Below are 23,806 nucleotides of genomic sequence, written 5' to 3'. Positions count from 1 at the left end.
TCCGATAATCATTTCCGAAAGGCCTAATTCCTCGAACGAGTCCGCGATCGACGGTGGGTAACCAAATTGAAAAACAGAGCCGGCAATTTCTACGTCTGACTTGACTTTCTCCGGCGGGGGACCGGTTTCATTTCGGGTAATTGAATGGAAATAAACAAGGCGGAAATTACCAGGGGAAGATGGAAAAGAACGACAGAAGCTTTATTTACATTCGTTATTGGGCTCGGGGGTGCGAGAAAGCTGGGTGAGACACCGGTAAGAGCTTCCCTGTAGGGTACGTAATTTATTAAATTGCATTTCCTTTATTTATCCTCATTACCTATCCGGCTGACGCCTCAGACGTCGGGATACATAAACAACAGGGGCGCAGGGGACAAAACGTGTTTCGCAGCTCGCGCTTGCACCTTCCACAAATCATGTGTGCTGTTTTATCCGCCCCCGCTCCCAGCTCCCACCTTACATGAGCTGGAAACAACTGCGGAAAATCTTCATCATCGCTTCTGTGGAGCGGGGTGTCCGTCAGGGACCATCAGCTTACTGGTATAGCGCAGGGTCAACTGGTGTGGGGTGGGCTTGGTTTACTGGTCTTTCACAGGGTCAACTGGTGTGGGGTGGGCTGTTTATTGGTCCAGCTCAGGGGTAACTGGTGTGGGGTGGGCTTGGTTTACTGGTCTTTCACAGGGAATACTGGTGTGGGGTGGGCTTGGTTTACTGGTCTTTCACAGGGAATACTGGTGTGGGGTCGGCTTGGTTTACTGGTCTTTCACAGGGAATACTGGTGTTTGGTCGGCTTGGTTTACTGGTCTTTCACAGGGTCAACTGGTGTGGGGTGGGCTGTTTATTGGTCTAACTTAGGGGTAACTGGTGTTGGGTCAGCTTGGCTTGCTGGTCTGACGCAGGGGTAACTGGTGTGGGGTGGGCTCTGTTTGCTGGTCTGGTGCAGGAGTAAATTGGTGTGGGGTGGGCTCTGTTTACTGGTCTTTCACAGGGAATACTGGTGTGGGGTCGGCTTGGTTTACTGGTCTGGTGCAGGGGTAACTGGTGCTGGGTCGGTTCGGGTTGCTGGTCCAGTGCAGGGGTAACTGGTGTGACAGTACCGACTGCAGTACAGCAGCCGCCGGGACACTCTGCCGGACCAGCGCCAGCACTCAGCTACGCACAGCGCCACACGCTGGCACGGGCTCGGCACTGCGGGTCGGCACGGCGACACGGCAAGCGGCGAGGCCACGCACCCTGCGGGCACCGCGACGGCGTTCGGGGGAAAGGCGGAGGGATACGGAGCGAGGAGGCGTGAGTCGGCCTTTCCCACATCCCGCGCCTAAAATAACGCGCCCTTTCCCAAAAACTCACCCGTCGGCCTTCGGCTGGACCCTGAAAGCCTAATAAAACGTGAGGCTTTACCTAACACGTTCAGGAAAAGAGAAGAGGAGCCATTCCGTCTGTGCACTCCAGGATCAGGATCTGGATCAGGATCTGGATCAGGATGTACGCACATCGATTTGAAGAACAAAGCAACACAGGCGAGCGTCCGCACAACAATTGAGCAGGAATTTCGGCCTTGAAGGGAGAGCCTCCAGTTAAATCGATAATGGCGACGTTCCAACACACTGTTAAACGACTTTACATCTGTGCTCTCATCTCGCTCACTACCGAGCTTCCTGACCCAGACTGTCTGTACTGAATTCCTATGGAGCTGAAGTGAAGACTGTGCAAATGCGTTCAACACACACACACGCACATGTACGCACGGACGCATGCACACTCACACACACACACACACTCACGCACACACAGACACGCACGCACACACACACGCCCACACACACACACGCGCACGCATCCACGCACACACACACGCATGCACACACACACACACAAAAACAGCCAGCACCATATTCCTTTGCGTCAAGCTCAAGAGCCTCTGATGTGGTGTGTGTGTGTGGAAGGTATAGCAACCCAACCATAGTAAAAAAGGGTGGGTTCATTTGATATGGAATCTTTGAAGGAGGCCAATCAAAACACGGCGTCACTCGTTAACGCGCTAACACAAACATATACCTTGCGGCTGCATTAAGCTGTTAAGCATATCAGATTCTGAATTAATTACTCCCTCCTCCCTCTTATGCGCTCAGTCTTAATGACGCTAATTACATTCACGTTGCAATGTATGGGGTCTAACGACGCTAATTCACTGGCTGTGTTTCCTACAAGGACACGGGACGTGAGTCAGAACCTTAATGAGTCTGAATCTCCGGTTGCTTTTAAGCGCTGATCGATGGCGGCCACGGGCTCCCCCCCCGCACAGTAAATTTCGAGGCGTGACTCCGCATCAGCGGCGTCCAATCGGCGAGCCGGTAAACACGCACAGCTTGATTCAGTGAGGAGCCGGCGCGGTCACTCTATAAGTGGCCTCGCACAATCGATTTAATTTGAATAAATCCGTTAAATTAACTGACCGGCTCCCTCGGCTTGATTTCACCTCCAGAGAAAAAAAATAAATAAAAAATGCGGGAAAAAAAACAGCCCGTTCTGAAATCGCTTGTATATTGGCGTTGATGATGGGAACTCAAAATGTACCCCTGGGCAGAAATGACAACCAGCCCTAAATGATGAAGAATAACACCTTTGTCGTCCATTATTGGCCATCTTTTTCTCCTAATGCATTTCTTTTTGGTTTGCCAGGGGGTTTATGATTCCCGTGTACGACACTCGCAGAATGAAAATGCCACCTTGCAGCAAAGATCGCACTGCCAACGGGGCTTTCATAAGCTCCAGTCTGCCAGCTGCGCTATTTTTAGAACTCGCTCAATAACAAGCCTGACCGAGGGGTTGCGGGTTTGAATTCATCTGGGATGCAGGATGCTCTTTATCCCTTGACTAAGGCATTTTACCTCTATTGCAAAAAAAAAACAAAAACAAAACCAAAAAAAAAAAACATAAAAGCGGGTGAAGGAGTGCATCAGAAGTAAAACTCAGTGCTTAAGCTTATCCAACAAAGATGGCTGCTGTGCGGGCAAAAACAGTGAAAAGTGGATAAACGACAGGCTATGAGTGCTTTCCTCACAAGCTGAATAAATCACAGAATATATCCCATGGTTCTCTCAGTCACAAAGTCACACAGCTTGCATTGTGGGTAATTTAAATAGACATCCCAGCTTGAAAATGTTTGCCGTTCCCTTTCGGGACCTTTGCTCAGTTTGTCATGCCTTGTATTCAACCTAAAAACAATCAGGCTGCATGCCGCACTGGGAAACGTGTCCGCAAAAAGAAAAAACACGTCCGCAAAAGACGCACAAACCATACAGCAGTGGCTGGTGTGAACAAACACGCTCTATGGGGGGTCTTACTTGCCCCCCCCCCCCCCCCTTGCCCCTTAGATGCCAGCGTGGGAAGAGCGCCTCGCCCCTTCCCAGGGGGCTATGGGGCGACATGGCTTTCTTCCTGCCTGGGGGTGGGGGGGTGTAAGAGATGTGCCTTCAGAGATAAGCACGGAACAGCGCATCGATCAAACAGCAGGCACATCACTTCCTGTTTAAGGGCTGCGCGGTGTCGTTTGTTTGAACAGAGCTGGCCTATGGCTGCCCTCGAAGGGGGTTGCCATGGCCGCTCATGCTGAGAGATGACAGGCCAAGCCTAGGCGTGGCACTCTGAGGCTATGTCCACAGGGTCGCGGATGGAAGTTTGCCTGCCACAGATAGGAGCAGGAATTCCTAAACAGGAATTCCACACTTGAAACAGGACTCTTTTGGCAATGGCTCTGTAGATTAAAAGCAAACCCAGTATCTTTGTCAGTGCAGTTTGGGCAGCCATTTTGGATGAGATCCAATTATAGCCCTTCAAAGAGTCAAATGCAATTCTTTACTTTAAGATGCTACTAAGAAGCTACTGTCGATATAAAATGTCAGCTATTGGTGTATTACAAGGTCCTACCTATAACATTATGTTCTGGATATAGATTTTATTCTCAGATCCAAAATCATTTCCAATGGGTTCTGACAGCACCCCACACCTCATTCTCGATTAAGGCTCCAGCTGTGCCCGTTTTCCCGTTTCGGTTTCCACAAATTCTAAATCTGGCAACCCCAGAGCGGAGGTGATTGGACGGTCTTTGTTGCATGGAGACTTACTCAGCAGTCGGCAGCACAGGACCTGCAGACTTGTCGTCATGGTATCATGTGGTCCAGCCCCTCCTCCACTCTACTCATGGCTCTCTGAGGAGCAGAAAACAGACAGGGCCCCCAATTACTGCCGTTACACAACCCACATTACACACTGCCATTACACAACCCACATTACACACTGCCATTACACAACCCACATTACACACTGCCATTACACAACCCACATTACACATCGCCATTACACAACCCACATTACACACTGCCATTACACAACCCACATTACACACCGCCATTACACAACCCACATTACACACTGTCATTACACAACCCACATTACACACTGTCATTACACAACCCACATTACACACTGCCATTACACAACCCACACTACACACCGTCATTACACAACCCACATTACACACTGCCATTACACAACCCACATTACACAACCCACATTACACACCGCCATTACACAACCCACATTACACACTGCCATCACACAATCCACATTACACACTGCCATTACACAACCCACATTACACACCGTCATTACACAACCCACATTACACACTGCCATTACACAACCCACATTACACACTGTCATTACACAACCCACATTACACACTGTCATTACACACGTCTGTCAGCACTAACAGTGTAAAATTGATTATCCTGCGTTGTGTTTTCTTACTGTATATTTACATTTTACTGTACTCATACTTTATTTGTTTTCTTAATCCTATTTTATTAGCAATATTTATAATCTTCGAACGTGATGTATCAATATATGCATGTACTGCTTTTTGCTCCTTCTGTCAAGTATTTTGAGCTGCATTTCTGCATGACAGGTGCTACATATAAACAGTTTATTCTATTATTATTATTACCTTTTTTCCATGACATATTGTATGTACAACAAGGAAAGCGCTATACTCTTAAATAATAACATTTAATAACATTATTAAAGATACGAAAGAAGTGTCCTGCACAGCACTTGAACCCCAAATTCAAAAACCTAGTACTTACATTTAAAATAATGGCCTTGAAGACAAACCAAGTTTTCTCACAGAATCCTGAGGATAATTTGTCAGGCAAACAGGCTGGAAAATTATCAAGCTTATGGACACAGTATGTGAACAATAATATCTTGCATTAATGTAGTGCCTTGAAATCCATCTCAGGATCTGAAATACTTTCTGATGAAGAAAGAGAGGGGAACTCCCCTCCTCCTTCCAGTAACACGTAGCACCCGCCAAAGTGATGCTTGGCAGCCATTTTGTTTTGACAGTTTTTCCATTATTGCTCACAAAAACATCAGCTGAGGTGAGATAAGATAATGAAACTAGGCGATGATTCAGAAAGTCGTGAAAAATTGACTTTAAGATTTGGCCAGGGAACGGGGGAACCCCCTACATTTAACAATAAATGCAACAAGGTCTTTAATGACCACAGTAAACCAGGCCCAGGGCCATGGTGGAAATCACCTAGCCCTGGACGTGACCCAATGTGTAATTCCCCCCCCTCCCCCTCAGCAGGATGGCTTCATATCAGGGGTGCCCACAACGGCCGATCCGTTTCGGGATTTTGTGCCAACTTCCGCTCTTGATTATTTAGCCCAATCATATCTTGATCTGATCTGTAAAAGCACCAGCTACTGTACTGCTGCAGCCTGCAAGTGTATCCCAAAGATTTTGCTGTGCTGAAGTACAGGAGTGAACCAGTGTAGTTCATAAAACAGTCAGAAAACTACATCTAAGGTGACGGGGTGGTAAAAAAATACCAGCAGGCAGACCGGCCCCCCAGGGCCGGAGTTGTGCACGCTTGCTTTATATGAAAGATCATTCTTTTTTCTGTAAGCTTGATCGAATTCAGAACATATGGCCCCCAGTGAGAACAAAAAAAAACCAGAATTAAAAGCTGGCCAGTCCTTTGATCATGCTACGACAAAGGACATTAACCACGTGAGAGAGATCAACAAGAAGCCGCAGTAGCCAAAAAGCAAGAATTAATCTCTGGGGAAAGACAGAGCAGGAGAAGGGGTGACAAGGTCAAAGGTCGGCCCTTCTCCGTCGGTGGGCCGCGTTGATGTTAAAAGAAACTCAAACCGCACAGGACGCTAATGATTCTAATGATTCCATTTGGCAGGGAACCCCCCATGCTAATCCCAAAACCCCCTAAGGAGCAGGACCAGAGAAATCCCCTGATCACCAGCGTCCCAAAGCCAATTACTGCAGACAGATAAGACATTACATTTACATTTACAGGCATTTAGCAGACGCTCTTAGCCGGAGTGACTTACATTGTATCCAATTATACAGCTGGATATATACTGGAGCAACGCAGGTGGACTGGACTGCATTTATATAGCGCTTTTATCCAAAGCGCTTTACAATTGATGCCTCTCATTCACCAGAGCAGTTAGGGGTTAGGTGTCTTGCTTAGGGACACTTCGACATGCCCAGGACGGGGTTCGAACCGGCAACCCTCCGACTGTGGAATTAAGTAAGAGGAGGTCGTCCGGATAAAGGAATGCGGCTAAGTGGTTAGCCGTGTGGCGGCAGCCAGGACGGAGCGGTTCACCGACTCGTCCTCCCCCCACCCCCCCCCTCCCCCCCCCGGGCCCTGAAAACTGGCTTCTGGGGGCTCCAATGGTGTCAAAGTCACCCCCTTCCCGAGTCCCTGTCGCTGGGCACAGCAGCAGCACGGGTGACTGTCTGCCAAGTGAAGCCAGACGAGCTGTGCGGCGGTGGTCTCGGCGGAGAGGCGAGGGCGGGGGGGGGGGGGGGTAGTGGAGCGGGCGGACCGTTAATTCGCCAGCTGTGCTGCTCAGCGTCGCACCAGTTCCTCAACAAAACAACAAACCCCCCCCCGCCCACCGCCCCCCTCTGAGCCCAGGAGCGCAGCAGACGTTTCGATCGAGAGGGGAGTAGCGGGCCCTAATTGATCGGGGGCGACAGACCGACCCGATTTCTTTCTTTTTTTTTTTCGAGGCTGCGCTCCCCGCTTCGCCATCGCCATCGGCCTCCCGGGGCGAGGCGCTTCCGAGAGACGCCTGCTGAGAGAAGTCAGGTTTCTGCTCAAGCTAAGCTTCAGAATTACGAATTTAGGGAACCGTATGCTAAATGATGATGTTAAACTGCATCTGCACTGTCTTGGTCTTTAAAGTCACATGATGTGGAGCATCAACAGCGCCGTGCGTACGATCGACGTTCACGGACTCCATACTGCACGCTTAATTAAACAGTCAGGCCTGTCAGGACTGAGATAAAAAACAACAGTCCTTCAGCACACCAGCCACACATGTAATCAGTAGGGATGATGTCTCCTCAGCCTTGATACCTGGCCACAGGTGAGACATTCTGTGTCTGAGGTGAATGGCACTGTGATGGCATAGTGCCAAGGGCTGGAGCTGGAACAGTAACCTGCTCTTTGATCAAATTCGTGGCCGAACGAGCAAAGAGGCCGCCACACACCTGCACACGGGTGGGGAACAGGAGAGGAATGGAAGTGGGAGGCCTTACATATTAGTAGTAAAACATACATCCTGTGAGCGAACACAGTCTTTCACATTACATTACATTACATTAGCTACATTACATTACATTACATTAGCTACATTGTATTACATTACATTAGCTACATTACATTACATTCCCTCCCAATGCACACTGGGATAGGCTCCAGCACCCCCCGCGACTCCCAGCGGGTATAGATAATGGATGGACATTACATTAGCTACATTACACCCACCCCATCAGCGGCGTGGCAATCGAATCACACAGTGCAGCCCAAGCTTCCTAACGTACCCCAAATCTCGAAATAAAAAAATAAAAAATAAATAAAGGATTAACATGGCAACCGCTACGCATGGACACCACAGCTGTTGCTGCGGCAACCACAGAGGCACAACGGAAGAAGAGAAAAAATAACCCGGCATGGAAAAAGCAAGAAAAAAAAAAACTATTGTACCCGTTTTCGCATGTTGGTCTACCTCAGTCCCTCTTCCTCTGAAGCTGATCTGACCTGTTTGCCAAAGCCACAGGCCCTCGCCCCTCCGAAATAACTCCGAAGTTAATACTGAGAGCAGCGGGTAAATGCTCTGTCTGGAACTGTCTGGAGCAGGTCCCTTAAATCTCTCCCAGGGTCACTACTGAGACTGAGCAACGTGAATAAGCCTGTCTGTCACTGTCACTGAGTAGACTGTCCCCCACAAGTGACAGGACATTTAGATGAGTACTACCCCATCTCCCAGGACCGGACCCACGAGCCACTCTTCAGGAGCAGAGGAGTGTCACCAGTCAGAGCGTTTAATGTCTGGCACACAGTCGACTCAAGTCTTCAATCCTTCGAAGAGAACCAGAGTTTTTTTGGAATGTTTCTTTCTTTCTTCAAAATTCTAAGTCAGTGTTCTAGAACTGCATTGCTTCCCATTGCCAGTAGTGACGGTTATATCAGAATTAGAATGCTCAGTTAAGAACATTCTAAGCACGTACTTCTGATCTTATACCTCAACGGGTCAATCGATGTCCACTCCCTTGGATTCCTGGCCATCTCTTGTAGTAGAGTTCCTATGAGCCGTATACCACTTCACTAAAAGTGAACCCATAAATCAACAAACTACTGCTTTGAATTGCTTATGAATGTAAATGTCCAAAATGACAAATATCTATGTACTACACGAGTCAATTCCTTTAAAGGAGTGAGAGAGGCCAAGTGAGGTAACCAAGTACCTCAACTTTCATTCTCAAAATGATACTGATATTGTCGATCAACATCGATGTGTCAGGGAAAGAAGTGAGAATCTTCGCAGAATGCAAATTCTGCCAGGTACCTGCCTGGGAACACACACTTTTATTTGATTATCAAAATGTATTCCAGATAATTCCCCCCCCCCCCCCCGGTCCACAGTCCACATCACTCTCTGTGTCTCCTTTCTGCAATGCTGTTATGACTTTCCTTCAGTGTGGGGGGAGGGGCATAATCACATCTGGGGGGCCACTAATTCATTTACATAGCCTTTGAATCTGATTTGTGTGTGCTTGCATGGGCGCGCTGATATAACACAGACTTCTCAGCTTGTGTCAGGAGACTGTGTCAGCTTAATAAAGCACGACTCTTCCGCTCAGCGCGCGACAGTAACAGTGGTTTTATGGAAGCCCACGGAAATGACCATCTATTATTCATGTAACGCAAAGATGGAATTGTAGAATTGGATACTAAATCAGAACAGGCCTGTGTTCCCCCCCCCCCAGTGAGATTTTAAATGAGTGAGTTCACCGTTCAGACATCACGTACGGAAAATGAAAATCCCCAGCTCAGGCAGCTGTGAGACAGATTTCACCTCGCGGAGCCCATCTGTGACCTTCTAGCCATCCCTGACAGGGTACTGACACCCTGGAACTGTGGGCGTTTGATCGTGTCTATACCCACAGGCAGATCAATTAAGTCTGTGGCCTCTGCATTCATTGCCTTATGCGTCAACAAGGGTCTTCATACAGGCTGTGTCCTGTATCTACTCTTCAACAACCAACTATGAGATATATAGTACCAAGTGACAAGTACTAAAACCACCAGGAACCCTTTTCTTTTCTTGCTCATTTCTTGCTCATTTCCAACCGGCGTACAACCACAGAATGGAGCTACAGAACTACAAAATGGAAAAGCAGTGTTTGTTTGCGAGAAGGTGATTGTAATTGTATGCATCGGTTGGGTGCCTCTGTAAGACTTCAGGTGCCACATAACCCTTTGAAGAGTAGGCTTTTTTTTTTTTTTGAATTTTTTTCTTCAAAGTTCAGTGTTCTGGAACTCCATTGCTTTCAATTACCAGCAGTGATTGTTCCGCCGGCATCAGAATGTTCAGTTAAGAACGCTCTAATCACATATTTGTGATCTGACACCTCATTAAGGGCTGGAATGAGATTACGTGCTAGCCTAAATGCGCTAAAAAAATGAATAATGCTAATGGCTTTGAACTAATGAATAACATTACAGCAAAACTGACTGAAGGGTGAAAGATGAATATGAATTGTTTAACAAGGCAGTGAACGCACAAATATTTGTCAGCGGGGGGGACGGGGGACGGTGGCGTGTCACAATGACTAGCCGCTTCGCAGCGGTTTACGAGGTCATCAGGCGAGACAAAAAACTGAGGACAGGGGGGGGAGGGGGTTGCGGGGACAAAGGAAATCCTCCATTAGCGATTCTGCACATGACGTAGGGAGAGCGAAGGGGGACCGATGTCCAAAGGAAGCGCCAAAGTGTGTTTACACTTAGGAATGCTGTGCCCTGGGAGTGTTTACAGCACCAGCTATCAGCAGATCGTGCCAGGGAACAGCTAGAGGAGAGGGGGGGTTGGGTGGGGTGGGAGGGTCGGGTGGAGTCTGTGGCGTTCTGGGGCATAGCTCTGCTAATTACTGGTGACCTGTAATTAGAGAAGGTCCCTGAGAGCGTATTGCCACTCGTCAGTTAGGGCACGCGCTCACATTCCACCCCACAACTTACCCAGCTAACTAAAAAAAAAAAAATTATAATAATTCTCACAATATTCCTGCCATGTAGTGGCAATGTTACAATATTGGCAAAACACCTGAACTCTGAGAACACAGCTGGGTTAAGCTCTCGGGTTCTCAGGAGTTCAATTCTGATGGAAACCGATGAGTATCTCTGTGCAGGACTGCGCAACCGTGCGTGTGCTTTAACCGAGGCTAACAGCTAGCTAGCCTCGTATGATGCGATGTTTAGCAGAGCTACCAGAGATCCATGCTGGTGAACAAAATGTTCTCATGGCCAGATAGTGGTTTGGTTACACAACAGCATCAATCGTGTTTTTTGCGCACGCATGCAAACACACACAGATACACACACACGCCACTCACACACGACACACACACAAAGAATACACATCTCACAAACTAAGGTCAGCACACTTTCAGTGTTTGGTTCATTGTACACTGTCCTCCATTAGACCTCATGTCCTCACAAGGCCTGTGTGTTGTCAGAAAGCTCTTTCTTCTTTTCGCCTGACGAAGCTGAAGGCATCCAGCTGACACCCCGAGAGGGATCTGCACACGCTGGGCTGCACAGCACAGAGCAGAGCAGCACACACACACACACACACACACACACACACACGGCTGCGCAAAATAAACCAACCGGCCGCCCGTGACAGGACAGCCAGCGGAGCACAGAGCGGAGTGTCCTGTCCTGTCCCGTCCCGCCCCGTCCCGTCCCGTCTGACGCCCGCGGCCACGGATCGCTCTGCACCAGTGGCTCTGTGGACGCTCTGCGAAATTCGCTGGTGACTGCGTCTACCACCCCCCCCATTTACTCCCCCCACCCCCCCATTCCCCCCCTCCACTCCTGCGCCCCTCAAGGGTTCTCCCGCTGCAACAACAAATAAAATCCATACGAACTGCTGACCCCGACATTTATGACAGGGACATCATGTCCCGCAGCTGAAGTCCTGGGTCTCTCTCCCCCTGCAGCCCCCCTCCCGTACGCCAGGCGAGGAGATCAGGAGAGCTGCGCAGCCTGCGACCGAGTCATCTCCATCGTTACATCGATCCCGTCACAAGCGTCGTGCTTCCGTCGTGTGTAAGAGCGGTTTCATTGCGCACGGGCCTTGTAGGGGCTTGAGAACACGTAAAAAAATAAATGCAGAAAATATGAATTAATGTGTATTCATTAAGATTGAACAGACAGCAGCGGCTGGCACCTAAGGAGCAATACACCGTCAACTTGTCTTTTCCAGCTGACATTCTGCGTCTTTGAGTGCCCTGTTTAGACTTCGCCAAATTCATACGAGAGAATTCACTCTTACTACTATGGGAAAGAAGGTCAAAGTGTGAAAAGGAAGGATCGAATTGGGGAGGAAAAAGTATTCTGGCACACGCTCTTGATTTAGCGCGGTATTCGTGAAGCCCATTTCATTCACATATCGCCCCATTTTTTAACATATTTTTTCTACTGCTCTAAAAAGCCTGTCTTGTGCAGGTGGTGTAAAGACAAACGGATTAGTGTACCGAATGATCAGCCCCACCGTAAAACCTGAATGAGACAAATGCATGGCAACACAAGGAGCTACAGGGACGTCAGTTAAATTTTTATGTCATTGAAAAGCCTGTAGCAGTATTTATATTGCAGCCATGGCAACGTTCTCATACAGTAGAGACCTGCTTTCCCCAGGCCCAGGTGGGAAGAGACACACACACACACACACACATACACATACTTTTCCAGCCTTAATGGACTGCAGAAGGTTGTTCATACGGTTGCTCATGTGTGCCAAATGCAGGTGCACCAGTCTAGTTAAATAAGGTCCCGTGTGATTTATTATTATGTGAAGCAATGGTTGTGCATTAAAAAGAGAAAGAAAAATGAACGGATAATGAATACCGAAAAAAAAAAAAACTCATTTAAAAAAGACGAAAAAGCCACCGGAACTGCTTCTGTGCTATTTTCAGATACGCTCATCCCCAGCAAAGACTCCTGTCGTTTTGGATAACAGTCCTTACACCCGCGTAGGGAGAGAATGTACTCTTGTCATAATAACAGGACTAGGACTCTTGGCAAAGGACTCTCTCGCCCCGCTGAAGAATAGCTTTCATCAGAAGAAAATATCCCCCGAAAAAACACAGCGCCGAACACCTCCTGCTCACAGACAAAGGGGCGAACATAGCTCAGGAGGTAAGAGCGGTTGTCTGGCAGTCGGAGGATTACCGGTTCGATCCCCACCCTGGGCATGTCGAAGTGTCCCTGAGCAAGACACCTAACCCCTAACTGCTCTGGTTAAGGAGAGGCATCAATTGTAAAGCGCTATGGATTTATATAGCGCTTTGGATAAAAGCGCAATATAAATGCAGTCCATTTACCATCCATTTACCATTTACCAACAAGGCCTGGGTTCTCCAGCACAAGCACGTTGTTTATAGCACAGGAGAGCTAATGAAGGCTGGACGCAAGCTAACGAGCTAACGAGCGGGACTGGCGCCATTTTACGTTCCTCCGGACACCCCTCCAAACGTCTCTCTCTATCGACGCGGCGGCTGTGGCTTAGCGAGCCGGCGGTTTTGATTTACGAAGACACGCCGCCGCTGCCGCTGCCAGGGTGCCGGCGGTGGAGGGGGGCAGCGGCGGCGCCCCCCGGGTTCGAAGACGGGACACGTGCTGCCGTGCCAGTCCGGCAGCCTGAACCGGACGGCGCGTGAGCGCGCGTGAAAGGGGGCTCAGTATTTGGGTGTCTGGGCGGCTCAGTATTTGGGCGTCTGGGATGTTCCTCTGCTGTGTGCAGGAGCTTAATGCTACAGCTTAGCGCCACACACTCTCTACCTGAGCTGATGAGTAGGGGGCAGAATACAATGCTATTAGCGCTTTCGGTCTTTGGCTCTGGTTTTGTTGCTCTTTTTGAAAGTGCGTTTTAGGAGACTAGCTGGAAGCCCAAGAAATGAGACGGTTAAAAAAAAAAAAAAAAGAAAAACAGAAAAAGAAAGAGAAGCCAGCCTTGCTTTTCTACTAGAGCTACACAAACGCAGCTGGGGTCTCTGGTCCTCCACACGAGTCTGATCCCCGAGGGTGGATCATGAAGGCGATCTCATTCAATCGCGGCAGACAGGATGTGGACATCAGGCGGAAATGTTCCTCTCCCGCGGGGAGTCTGTGTTGTGGACGCTACCATCAATCAATCACAGGGCCTCAAGCGCTCCCTCCCGTCAATCAATCACAGGGCCTGACAGCTGTCAATCCCAATCAGGTGTGGCACCATGACTTTGCACAATATGAGTACGCCAGCTGTATAAATGGATACAATGTGAAAATAAAATGTAAAAATAATTAAATATGACTATAAGTTGCGTAAGTTGCTCTGGGTAAGTGTGTTTGCTAAATGCCCATAATGTATTTTCTCATGGTGACTTGAGTAACAATGTAAAGGACCAGTGACCTGATTTGAGGAGGAAGCAGCAGGTAGCAGGTAGCAGGTAGAAGGCGTCTCTCCTCCATCAGTTCCAGATGTTGGCATGTCCCTGTGCACTCAGCCAGAAAGTGAGACCCCCAATAAGGCCGAAGCCAGACTCTGTTTCTTCCACTTTCCACTTCAGTTGGAAATGAGTCAAATTTTCAACCAAGGCTCAATGCAAAGACTAACAGCAACTGCAGGTCTGTCAATCATTTTTCGGGAGAACATTCCCTTTAGAGATTTTCTGTCCAGTAACTCTGTCTTTCACCTTCTTCTCTCCTCAGGGATAGCCGGGTGGAATGCAACCGACAGGAGTGGCAGAGCATCACGGGAGGAATATCAATCCATGAATTATGGGAAAAAGCTACAATCGGCGTGAGTGATCCCATCTCTGAGACAGTTGTTTGGTCACGTGGCGATGAACAGCCACACACTGCATGCATGACGTCCCTGAGGTGCATTGTGGTTTAGACGAGTCTCTGGGAAGAGTAGCTACCTTCTTTACTGTGGGGTTGAGAGGAGGGAGGTCTTAGACATCGAGACGTGAACACGAAAGCACAAACTGAGACACATGCTGGGGACTCCTGATCCACTGGCAGTGGGGGGGGGGCGTACCACCGTGTTATTGACTGCTCTGGGGGTTCCCGCAGAGCTAGAACAACAGCTGACTGGGTGAACGCAATGCGCTCCTGTCCTCTGGACAAACACATCGTCTGAGCGCTGTTTTTTTTTTTTTAAACCTGTGCTGAGGATCTGAGGAGGACATGGCTGTGCTTTAAGGCCTTGGGTTTCGGTTTTCAACGGGGGTCTGAAGGTAGTTTGGGATCCGTGATCGCAATCCCATAATAACCCCCCCCCCCCCCCGACTTGGTCCCTGATAGCAATCTCACACCGCTCGCAAAGAGTGAGTTGAGCTCACATTGAGCTGTTTATGATTAATAAAGGCTTTATTCAGAAAGCGAGCGACAGCGACGCACTAAGCCTAATATTCACTCACAGCCTAAATTATTAAAGAGTGAGCGTGGAGCGGAGATTAGTCAGCTTTCCCTGTCCCTGGGGGGGGGGCGGGGGGGTGGGGGTGAGGGGGGTGGGTGGGGTGGGGTGGTGCTGGCGTAGCTCAGTGTCACAAAATGCCCAGCTGAAGCATTGAATTCTTAAGCTGTCTCAGTGGGGTTACGGAAAATTACATTTGTTAGGGACCAAAATCCCCATTGAAACTACGTTAAGATACGCCCGCCATGGTCTCCTGGGAGTGTCTGGTGCACTCTAGAGAAATACATAAACCAGGCAGGGCATGGACCCCGATTACTTATTACACCGCAAATTAGCTCTACATCAGGAGTTGCTTCTGTCAGCCTTGTCCTAATTACTCATCACTTTACTTTAATCAACTTACAACTTCGGATTCAACCGGAGCAGGAAATGCCTTTCTTCCTACTCATTTCAAAAGAATGTCCCATTGTAGATGAATTGTAGCCGTTTTACCCTTTGTTTCGCGTACGTGAGACGGAAACCGCACTTTGTTTTCTCAAATAGCTGTCCTCTGACAGCTGCTGTAGCGAGATCTAAACTTTTGAGAGGTGAATTGTTCTACTGAACTCTGAGGGCAAAAAGGGGGGATTTTACATTGTTTTTCTGCCATCCTGGAATATTTTGGTATTTACTGGAAATGATGTGAATGATCGTGTGAGCGGTTCTCGCTCGTCCCGACCGCAGAGCTTCTCCACCCGAGCTCCCCAGCGCTGGAACAACCCCCCATTCCTCTATGAACTGCTCAGTCACTGCCTATTTTCTGCCATTGGCCCGAAGACACATCTCTTCAGACTCTACCTTGACTGACTTCACACTCCTCAATCTCACGCAACACTGGCATCTTGATCTTCTACCACTTTTCATGTTTCACTTTGTCTTGATCTAGCACTTTCATGTTGCGCTTGGGGCTTCATCTAGATGCTGTAGCTCTTTATCACGCCTCTTGTGACTTAGGTGCATTAACTGTCTTAACTACTGCTTGTATTTTTTCCATAGATTGCGTTGTTGCCGTTCTCGTTGTGTTAGTGTTAATCAGTTTAACCTTCAGGGTCCAAGTTGAACTATGCGGTTGTTCCCTGCACTTGGACCGGTACTTCTCTCTAGGGGTTTCGTCATACTTGTTCCTGGTTATGGTTATACACTTTGTTGTACGTCGCTCTGAATAAGAGCGTCTGCCAAATGCCTGTAATGAAATGTAATGTAATGTCTTATAATCATGCCTCAATTGTTGTTCATGATTTGCCATAGCTTTACAGACTTTGCTTACCATGTGAACTGGACTAGATGTTCACAACTATGGACAACTGATACCTTATGAGAACTGTACCTACGGTGTGTTCTGAATAGGTTGTACCTTATCTGACCTATGTCCTATGTCATCAACTAAATCAATGAATAATGCAAATGGCAAAAAAAACAGCCTGTTTCAAAGTGAAAGAGAAGTACTCTCTTTCATCAACTGTGACCTTTGTGCTGTATGACTTTATATCACAGCCAATGGCGGCCGGTGACCGAGGACAGCGGCAAACGCTCAAGCGGCATTCATTACATTACATTACATTATAGGTATTTAGCTGACGCTCTTATCCAGAGCGACTTACAACAGAGTAACCAAACTCAGGATCAAGTCCGCTTAAGTCCATTGAACAACATGTAGATAAAAAGCCTTTACTATGATGCATACAATAAGGAGAAACGATAGTCTGAACAAAATTTTTTTTTTTTTTTTTTTTTTTTTTTATAGTTATGGGAGGGGGTTTAGGGAAGAGGAGAGAGGTACACAGAGAAGAGGTGCGTCTTGAGTTTCCGTTTGAAGGTGCTCAGACACTCTGCTGTTCTGACCTCCACTGGAAGATCGTTCCACCATCGTGGGGCCAGAACTGCAAAGAGTCGAGACCTTGTTGCTGCTCGTGTAGGGGGAGGAATCAGCCGCCCTGTAGTAGCCGATCGGAGCGATCTGGCCGGCTTGTAGGGTCTGATCATCTTCTGCAGATAACCAGGAGCTGACCCCTTGACTGCTTGGAAAGCAAGCACCAGTGTCTTAAACCGGATGCGAGCTTGCACTGGTAGCCAGTGGAGGGAGATGAGGAGGGGAGTGACGTGGGAGTCACGAGGGAGGTTGTAAACCAGACGTGCTGCTGCATTCTGGATGAGCTGAAGGGGTCTGGTGGCTGATGCTGGGAGGCCAGCCAGGAGGGAATTGCAGTAGTCCAGACGTGACAGTATCATGGCCTGGACCAGGAGCTGTGTGGAGTAATTGGTGAGGAGTGGTCTTATTCTGCGGATATTGTACAGGATGAACCTGCACGACCGGGTGGTTGCCGCGATATTCTCAGAGAGTGACAGCCTGTTGTCGAGCACAACTCCAAGATTTCGGGCACTCTGTGAAGGGTGTAGGGGAGTGTCTCCTAAAGAAATGGGGAGATGAGAAGTGGGAGAGGTAAGAGAAGGAATATGGAGAAGTTCCGTTTTGTTTGTGTTGAGCTTGAGCTGGTGTTTGGTCATCCAGCTCTGGATGTCACTCAGGCAGGCGGATATGCGATCGGAGACCTGAGTGTCTGTGGGAGAGAAAGAGTAGAAAAGTTGAATATCATCTGCATAGAGATGATATGACATGCCATGGGCGGCAATAACAGGGCCAAGGGACCTAGTATACAGAGAAAAGAGGAGGGGACCAAGGACAGAGCCCTGAGGGACCCCAGTTGTGAGGGGACGAGGAGCTGATAGTGCACCGGCCCAGGCAACCTGGAAGGAGCGGCCGGAGAGATAGGACGCAATCCAGTTGAGGTCTGGTCCGCAAATTCCCAATTTTGTCAGGGAAGACAGAAGTGTAGGATGGTCAACATTTCCGCTGCGAGGCCACCACGACGTCACCCCGGCTACTGTGACATTCCACGAGCCGGCTATCGTGTCTCGGGGGGGGGGGAACGGGGGCTTTTTTTCGGCGTGTCCGCGCTTCCTCTCTCTGTCCACCAGGCCTGTCCCCCCGAAAAAAACAAGGCCGACATTCTCGGCGCTCGCGGCCAGATAAACGCGCCGCGTGATGCATTGGGGGCCGTCTCGCCGACAATGGCAGGAACGGAGCGTAATGAGGAAGGATGTTTCAGGAGCGGGATATTGTGTGGGGTTTCCTGTAGTGTGTCAGCATTAAGCAGCTGTGCATGGGGGGGTGGGGTGGGCTTGGGGGGGGGGGGGGGTGGGGAGGGAGGAGTGACACAGCACAGCGACCAAAAAAAAAAAAAAACCCCAAAATGGTGCTGTTCATTTTCTCCACAGACACCCTTACATACTAATGCAGCGGGGTGTAGCTCGGCTAGTGCGCTAGTCAGCACAGCGATCTGCACTAAAGCGAAGGCCTTGCGGCAGGTTACCTTGACAACACTTTCGGCGACGCAACATTCACGTGAAAAATAATGACATTGCCATTAGCCAGGGGGGCGATTTTACTTTCAGCTGACTGGTAACGTGTTCGTCTATGGAGTCTTTGGGCAGGTGAGAGGCCCGGGTTCAAATCCAACCTCGAGCAAACCTCTTACACATACTCAGCTTACAGTTTACAAAGCATCTTTCTCTACCTCTCCACAGCAATCGAGGGCTCTACCCAGGACTAGACCAGAACAGCTCGAGCCCTGAACATTATTCAGCACATTCCAGACACGTAACACCTGCAAAAATAACCGAGCAATCAGCGCAGCCAATCAGCACGCTAATTGTCCAAAGCAAAGCTGCGTAATTGGCCGGGCCCAACGGTGGCCGTTCCGGGGCCTGCCAGCAGCACAAACCGGGCCAGATGTTCACATTTCGTTTCCAGAGATGGGGGGGAATGGGGGGTGTCCCGTCATCAACCCACAACATGAACAAATGCACCGGTGAACAGAGCCGGAGGAACACGTATCTCAGACAGAGATAGGCCAGCTTCAGCGGCAGGTTTTGAAAAATGTTCGGACAATCATGCAAGAGTGTATGTGCATTTTAGCACCTGGATAAGGACAGGTCATGCATTGGCATATGGTTGCTAATGATGTATTTTTCTTTTTATCTTGGATGTAGAAGTACTTGAGATCAAACCCCCGACAGACTTAGTACTGTAAGTCAGGGGTGTCCAATCTTATCCGAAAAGGGCCAGTGTGGGTGCAGGTTTTTGTTTTTGCCCAACACTAAAATGCCTGATTCTAAGTAAGGATGCCTTGATTGAAGACTACAATTAGTTAACCAGTTGAATCAGGTGTTGGTACCCCTGCTGTAAGTAGTGGTCTATATTGATAGACCTTTTCAAACAATAAAGTACTCTCAAACTTTACTGCAACAGTGCGGCACTGTGAGTGAACATTGCCACAACCCCAAAGACTCATCTGCCCGCAGTGTTCATTCAGAGTTCACGGAAAGGCAGGAAACTGGAAATAGGAGGCAGGAAGAAGAGAGTATTTGGCAGCGGTTCCTAACCCCAACCCTGCTCCTGGATATCTACCATCCTGTAGGTTTTCACTCCAACTCTAATTCTAATAATTACAGTAGCAGCTCAACGAGATCTCCAGCTGTTGAATGAGGCGTGCTTTGTTTTTGGTTTTGTAGTGAAAATCTACAGGATGGTAGATCTCAGGGTTGGGAACCACTGGTATGGAAACCTTCTCTGCCTGAGGTATTACAGATTCACAATGTACTGACTGTCCCTTGAGTGCATGAAGCGGTCTATTAATTGGTAGATGGTCCCTAAACACCTGATTACAGGATGAAACCTAGACACCAGACACCTATTAAACCCATTAGACACCTGATGACTTAGCATCAATTTGTATCCTACACACACTAAATCGCTTGCTGAGTATAAGGCTGGATTTTAAATTTTTTGTAAAGGCACATCCAACAAAACGCATAAAGTGGGTTCTTCTTTCTCACAGGTCCACCCTAGCACTGATATAAAGGACTTATATGGACTTTCAGTGACTGCAACAGTTTTGTGTTACCTCTGACCTTCAGAACAGAGCAGAGGTTTGACACAGGAAGGTCTGCCCTGAGTCACGCATTCTCTGTGCTCTGCAGTTTGGAAACTCAGGACTGAGACGAACCGGACTCAGCAAAGGGGGGGACGCTCCGCTAAACAAAAATGGACGAGGACGTCACGCTGTGCACCACCACGGTCCGTTGTGGCCCTCACACGGTTTGTAGGACCTTACACACTGGGGCTGGGTTTGTAGGACCTTACACCACTGGGCTGGGTTTGTCAGGACCTTACACACTGGGGCTGCGGTTTGTCAGGACCTTACACACTGGGGCTGCGGTTTGTCAGGACCTTACACACTGGGGCTGTGGTTTGTCAGGACCTTACACACTGGGGCTGTGGTTTGTCGGGACCTTACACACTGGGGCTGTGGTTTGTCGGGACCTTACACACTGGGGCTGTGGTTTATCAGGACTTTACACACTGGGACTGTGGTTTATCAGGACTCTACACACTTTGTCAGGACTTTACACACTGGGGCTGTGGTTCGTCAGGACCTTACACACTGGGGCTGTGGTTTGTCAGGACCTTACACACTGGGGCTGTGGTTTGTCAGGACCCTGCTGACCACCACTGGGGCTGTGGTTTGTCAGGACCTTACACACTGGGGCTGTGGTTTGTCAGGACCTTACACACTGGGGCTGTGGTTTGTCGGGACTTTACACACAGGGGCTGTTTTGGGAGTGCAGTCACAGCGCTTCCAGGAGACCTCTCCCTCTGCCTTACCGGAGCTATTAATAGTGAAGAGATGGAAAATGTACCGTGCCCTTAAGGGAAGAACTGTGTGTGTGTGTGTGTGTGTGAAAGAGAGAGAGAGAGAGAGTGTGTGTGTGTGTGTGTGTGAGAGAGAGAGAGAGAGTGAGTGTGTGTGTGTGTGTGTGTGTGAAAGAGAGAGAGAGAAAGTGAGTGTGTGTGTGTGAGAGAGAGAGAGAAAGAGAGAGAGAAAGAGTGTGTGTGTGTATGTGAGTGTGTGTGTGTGTGAGAGAGAGTTTGTGTGTGTCTGGACATACATGAGTGTGTGTATGTACGTAGGTGTCTGCATGCATGTGCGTGCGTGTATGTGCATGTGTGTGTGCACATTGTGTGTGTGTATGCAGCATGTGTGTGTGTGTGTGTGTGTGCTTGGGTTGCGGGGGGCGGTGCTGAGCTCATTCTGCAGACGCTGATTTTAGGAGAGTTGCTACGGTGACAGGGGCAGAACGGACAACGGCGGCGTGACAGCACAAGGTCCCCACAAAGCACAGAACCATCCTTCTGGGGACGCGCCGAGCACAGCCGTTCTGCTACCTTCCACTTACTCCTCACAGTATTACACTGCATGCAAGACTGCATGCATAATAAGCTGGACTGGAATATATATATACTGCAGTCTCAATAAATGGCCAGAGCTATAGTCTCAAGGCAGGGGCTGCAATGCAGTATTTACATTCAGCCGGAAAGGGGACCGCCTAGCATCCAAAGCTTCACGCAGGCATGCAGTCTTGAGTCTGAGCCGTAGAGAGCAGCAGCGCTCGCAGAGCACGCCCCCCACGAGCCTGGAGTTCACTGCAGTGTTGGCCAGTGCCCAGTCTGCACGACCTGCCCCCGTGAAAAAAAAACGGTTCAGTACGAGGACAGCCACCGCTGACGCGAAAACACGATGCCAGCTCATCTTCTTATTGGGTGCAGGACACAGATAGAGCGACGCAGGAGGGCAACATCTGGGACGTTTCCAGCTAACCGGGGCCTTGACCCAAGCATTCCTGTTAGGCACTGTAGCACTCCAGGCATGCTGGGTAACTCACCCTAACGGACGACACCTAGTGCCAGGACAGCGGACCCCCAATCAGAACCGCCCACTGGTGTCGTGGGCTGTGTCCGAAATGGTCCACTAGTCCCCTACATAGTGGTCTAACTAGGGTGTCAGCCATTCGCTGGAAAGTGGCTGATACCCTAGCTAGTTCACTATATAGGGAACGAGTGCACCACTTCGGACACACACTTGGGTTCCAGGTTCTGCACAAATGGTAAATGGACTGCATTTATATAGCGCTTTTATCCAAAGCGCTTTACAATTGATGCCTCTCATTCGCCAGAGCAGTTAGGGATTAGGTGTCTTGCTCAAGGACACTTCGACACGCCCAGGGCGGGGCTTGAACCGGCAACCCTCCGACTGCCAGACAATCGGTCTTACCTCCTGAGCTATGTCGTCCCACAACATTGTGAGAGGCGGTGCAGTATCTTCCCAAACCCAGCAGCTGATTGACCCGTGTGGTGAGAAGAAGGGGAAATGTGGCGGGGGCCACACGTGTTTGAGCGGAACGCGCTACGCGCTAATCTGTGCCCTCCTCCTAAAACACACACGGACCCGCGTGGACTCAACACTGTCCTCCAGAGCTTTACCAATCGCTGCGTCTTCAGCTCGCTCCAGCGTGTAGCGGCTGTCTCCATGGCGACACTGCCGGGGCAGATATCTCCCCGCTGCGACGTTGCAGAACAACACGCAACATCACACCATCTCAGCTAACAATTTGTGTACTTGTGTATGTGTTTGTGTGTATTTGTGTGTGTGTCAGAGAGCATGTTTATGTGTGCTTGTACTTGGCATGGTTGGACATGTTCAGCCCCATGGAGAGGAGAAAGGGCAAACGTTCTCGGAAACGTTCTTACACGCAGTTTACGATCGAATGTGATCGTACGCAAGTTTCGTGAATGGGGCCTAATGTTGGGATGACCCTACGTGCGACCGCAAGCACCCTGGCCCAATGATGGGGAGCACCGAAGACCTTTGTCATGCCAGGGAACACCCTGGCTTAGGATATGTTGGGGTTTATCCGTGCACCCGCTGTTTCTCTCCAATGTCAATAAGCGCCTTTAAATTCCCAGAGTTGTGGAGAGCAATAACGTGCGGGATGCGAGTGAAGAAATTAAGCGAGACCGGAGACACCCCTTGTTCTCGTTCCCCTCTCGCGCTTCTCTTCGGCAGCGCGGCACGCTACTGCTGGGCTAGCTGCGTAATGTGGATACTAAATGAACTCTGCGTGCTAAGCTAACGGCGCTGGCTCAAGGCGTCGAGTGATCGCGAGAAAGCATGAACGCGCACGCTAGCACGCCGCTCCCCGCTCAGTAGAGGGGCCAGTCGAGCTCGACTCCGCGAGACAGAAAGAACGACGATGCAGCGACGTTCGCCTTCCGCTGTAGGGGGCATCACTCGATAAGATGACGAGCACCATGCCTCGAGGCCAAGAAAGCCCGAGGGGAAGTTCCGCCCGTGTGCCGGCATCGATCCGACCAGAGTGAGCCGTATGAATTTAAGACTTGAGTGGCTGCTTTTTGGCTAATGAATAAAAATGAAGCCGGGGAGGGCGAAGCCAAAGTGTTTTGTCAAACTCGTAATATTTTATGCCGTGCGCGCTTCACATTTTAGCGGCACTAAAAACGATGAAACAGGGGCACCGCGTTAGTTATGGTTTTAAAATTTTAAGGAAAAGGAAACCGTAAATATGCGTAAATGTTGACACTATTACTGCACTATTAAGCGGTGAAGACGTCTGGGTCAGTTTGAAACGCAACCCTCTAATTACAGTATGTGAGTCCACCGAGGATCAATTTGAACCCATTACCCCAAATCTGTAGAGCAGACTGCTGGAGGAAAAACTCTTGGTGTGCCGCTCACCTTGCAGCCCTCTGTTCAATAGAGCAAGCAGAACTGAACAAAGGTAT

General features: G+C 49.2%; 1 protein-coding gene across 1 annotated transcript in view; it reads right to left on the bottom strand.

Moving 5' to 3' along the window:
* Positions 1 to 23,806, bottom strand: part of LOC135260307 (transmembrane protein 108-like) — a 38,453-nt gene that overhangs the window by 7,947 nt on the left and 6,700 nt on the right. Inside the window, exon 2 of the mRNA XM_064345551.1 lies at positions 4,128 to 4,211. Coding sequence (XP_064201621.1) covers positions 4,128 to 4,167 — 40 coding nt within the window. The 5' untranslated portion in view covers positions 4,168 to 4,211. The remainder of the gene's footprint in view (positions 1 to 4,127; positions 4,212 to 23,806) is intronic.

The sequence above is a fragment of the Anguilla rostrata genome, chromosome 8, assembly GCF_018555375.3.
Source record: "Anguilla rostrata isolate EN2019 chromosome 8, ASM1855537v3, whole genome shotgun sequence".
Lineage (NCBI taxonomy): Eukaryota > Metazoa > Chordata > Actinopteri > Anguilliformes > Anguillidae > Anguilla > Anguilla rostrata.
This window is presented reverse-complemented; position numbering and strand designations above follow the sequence as displayed.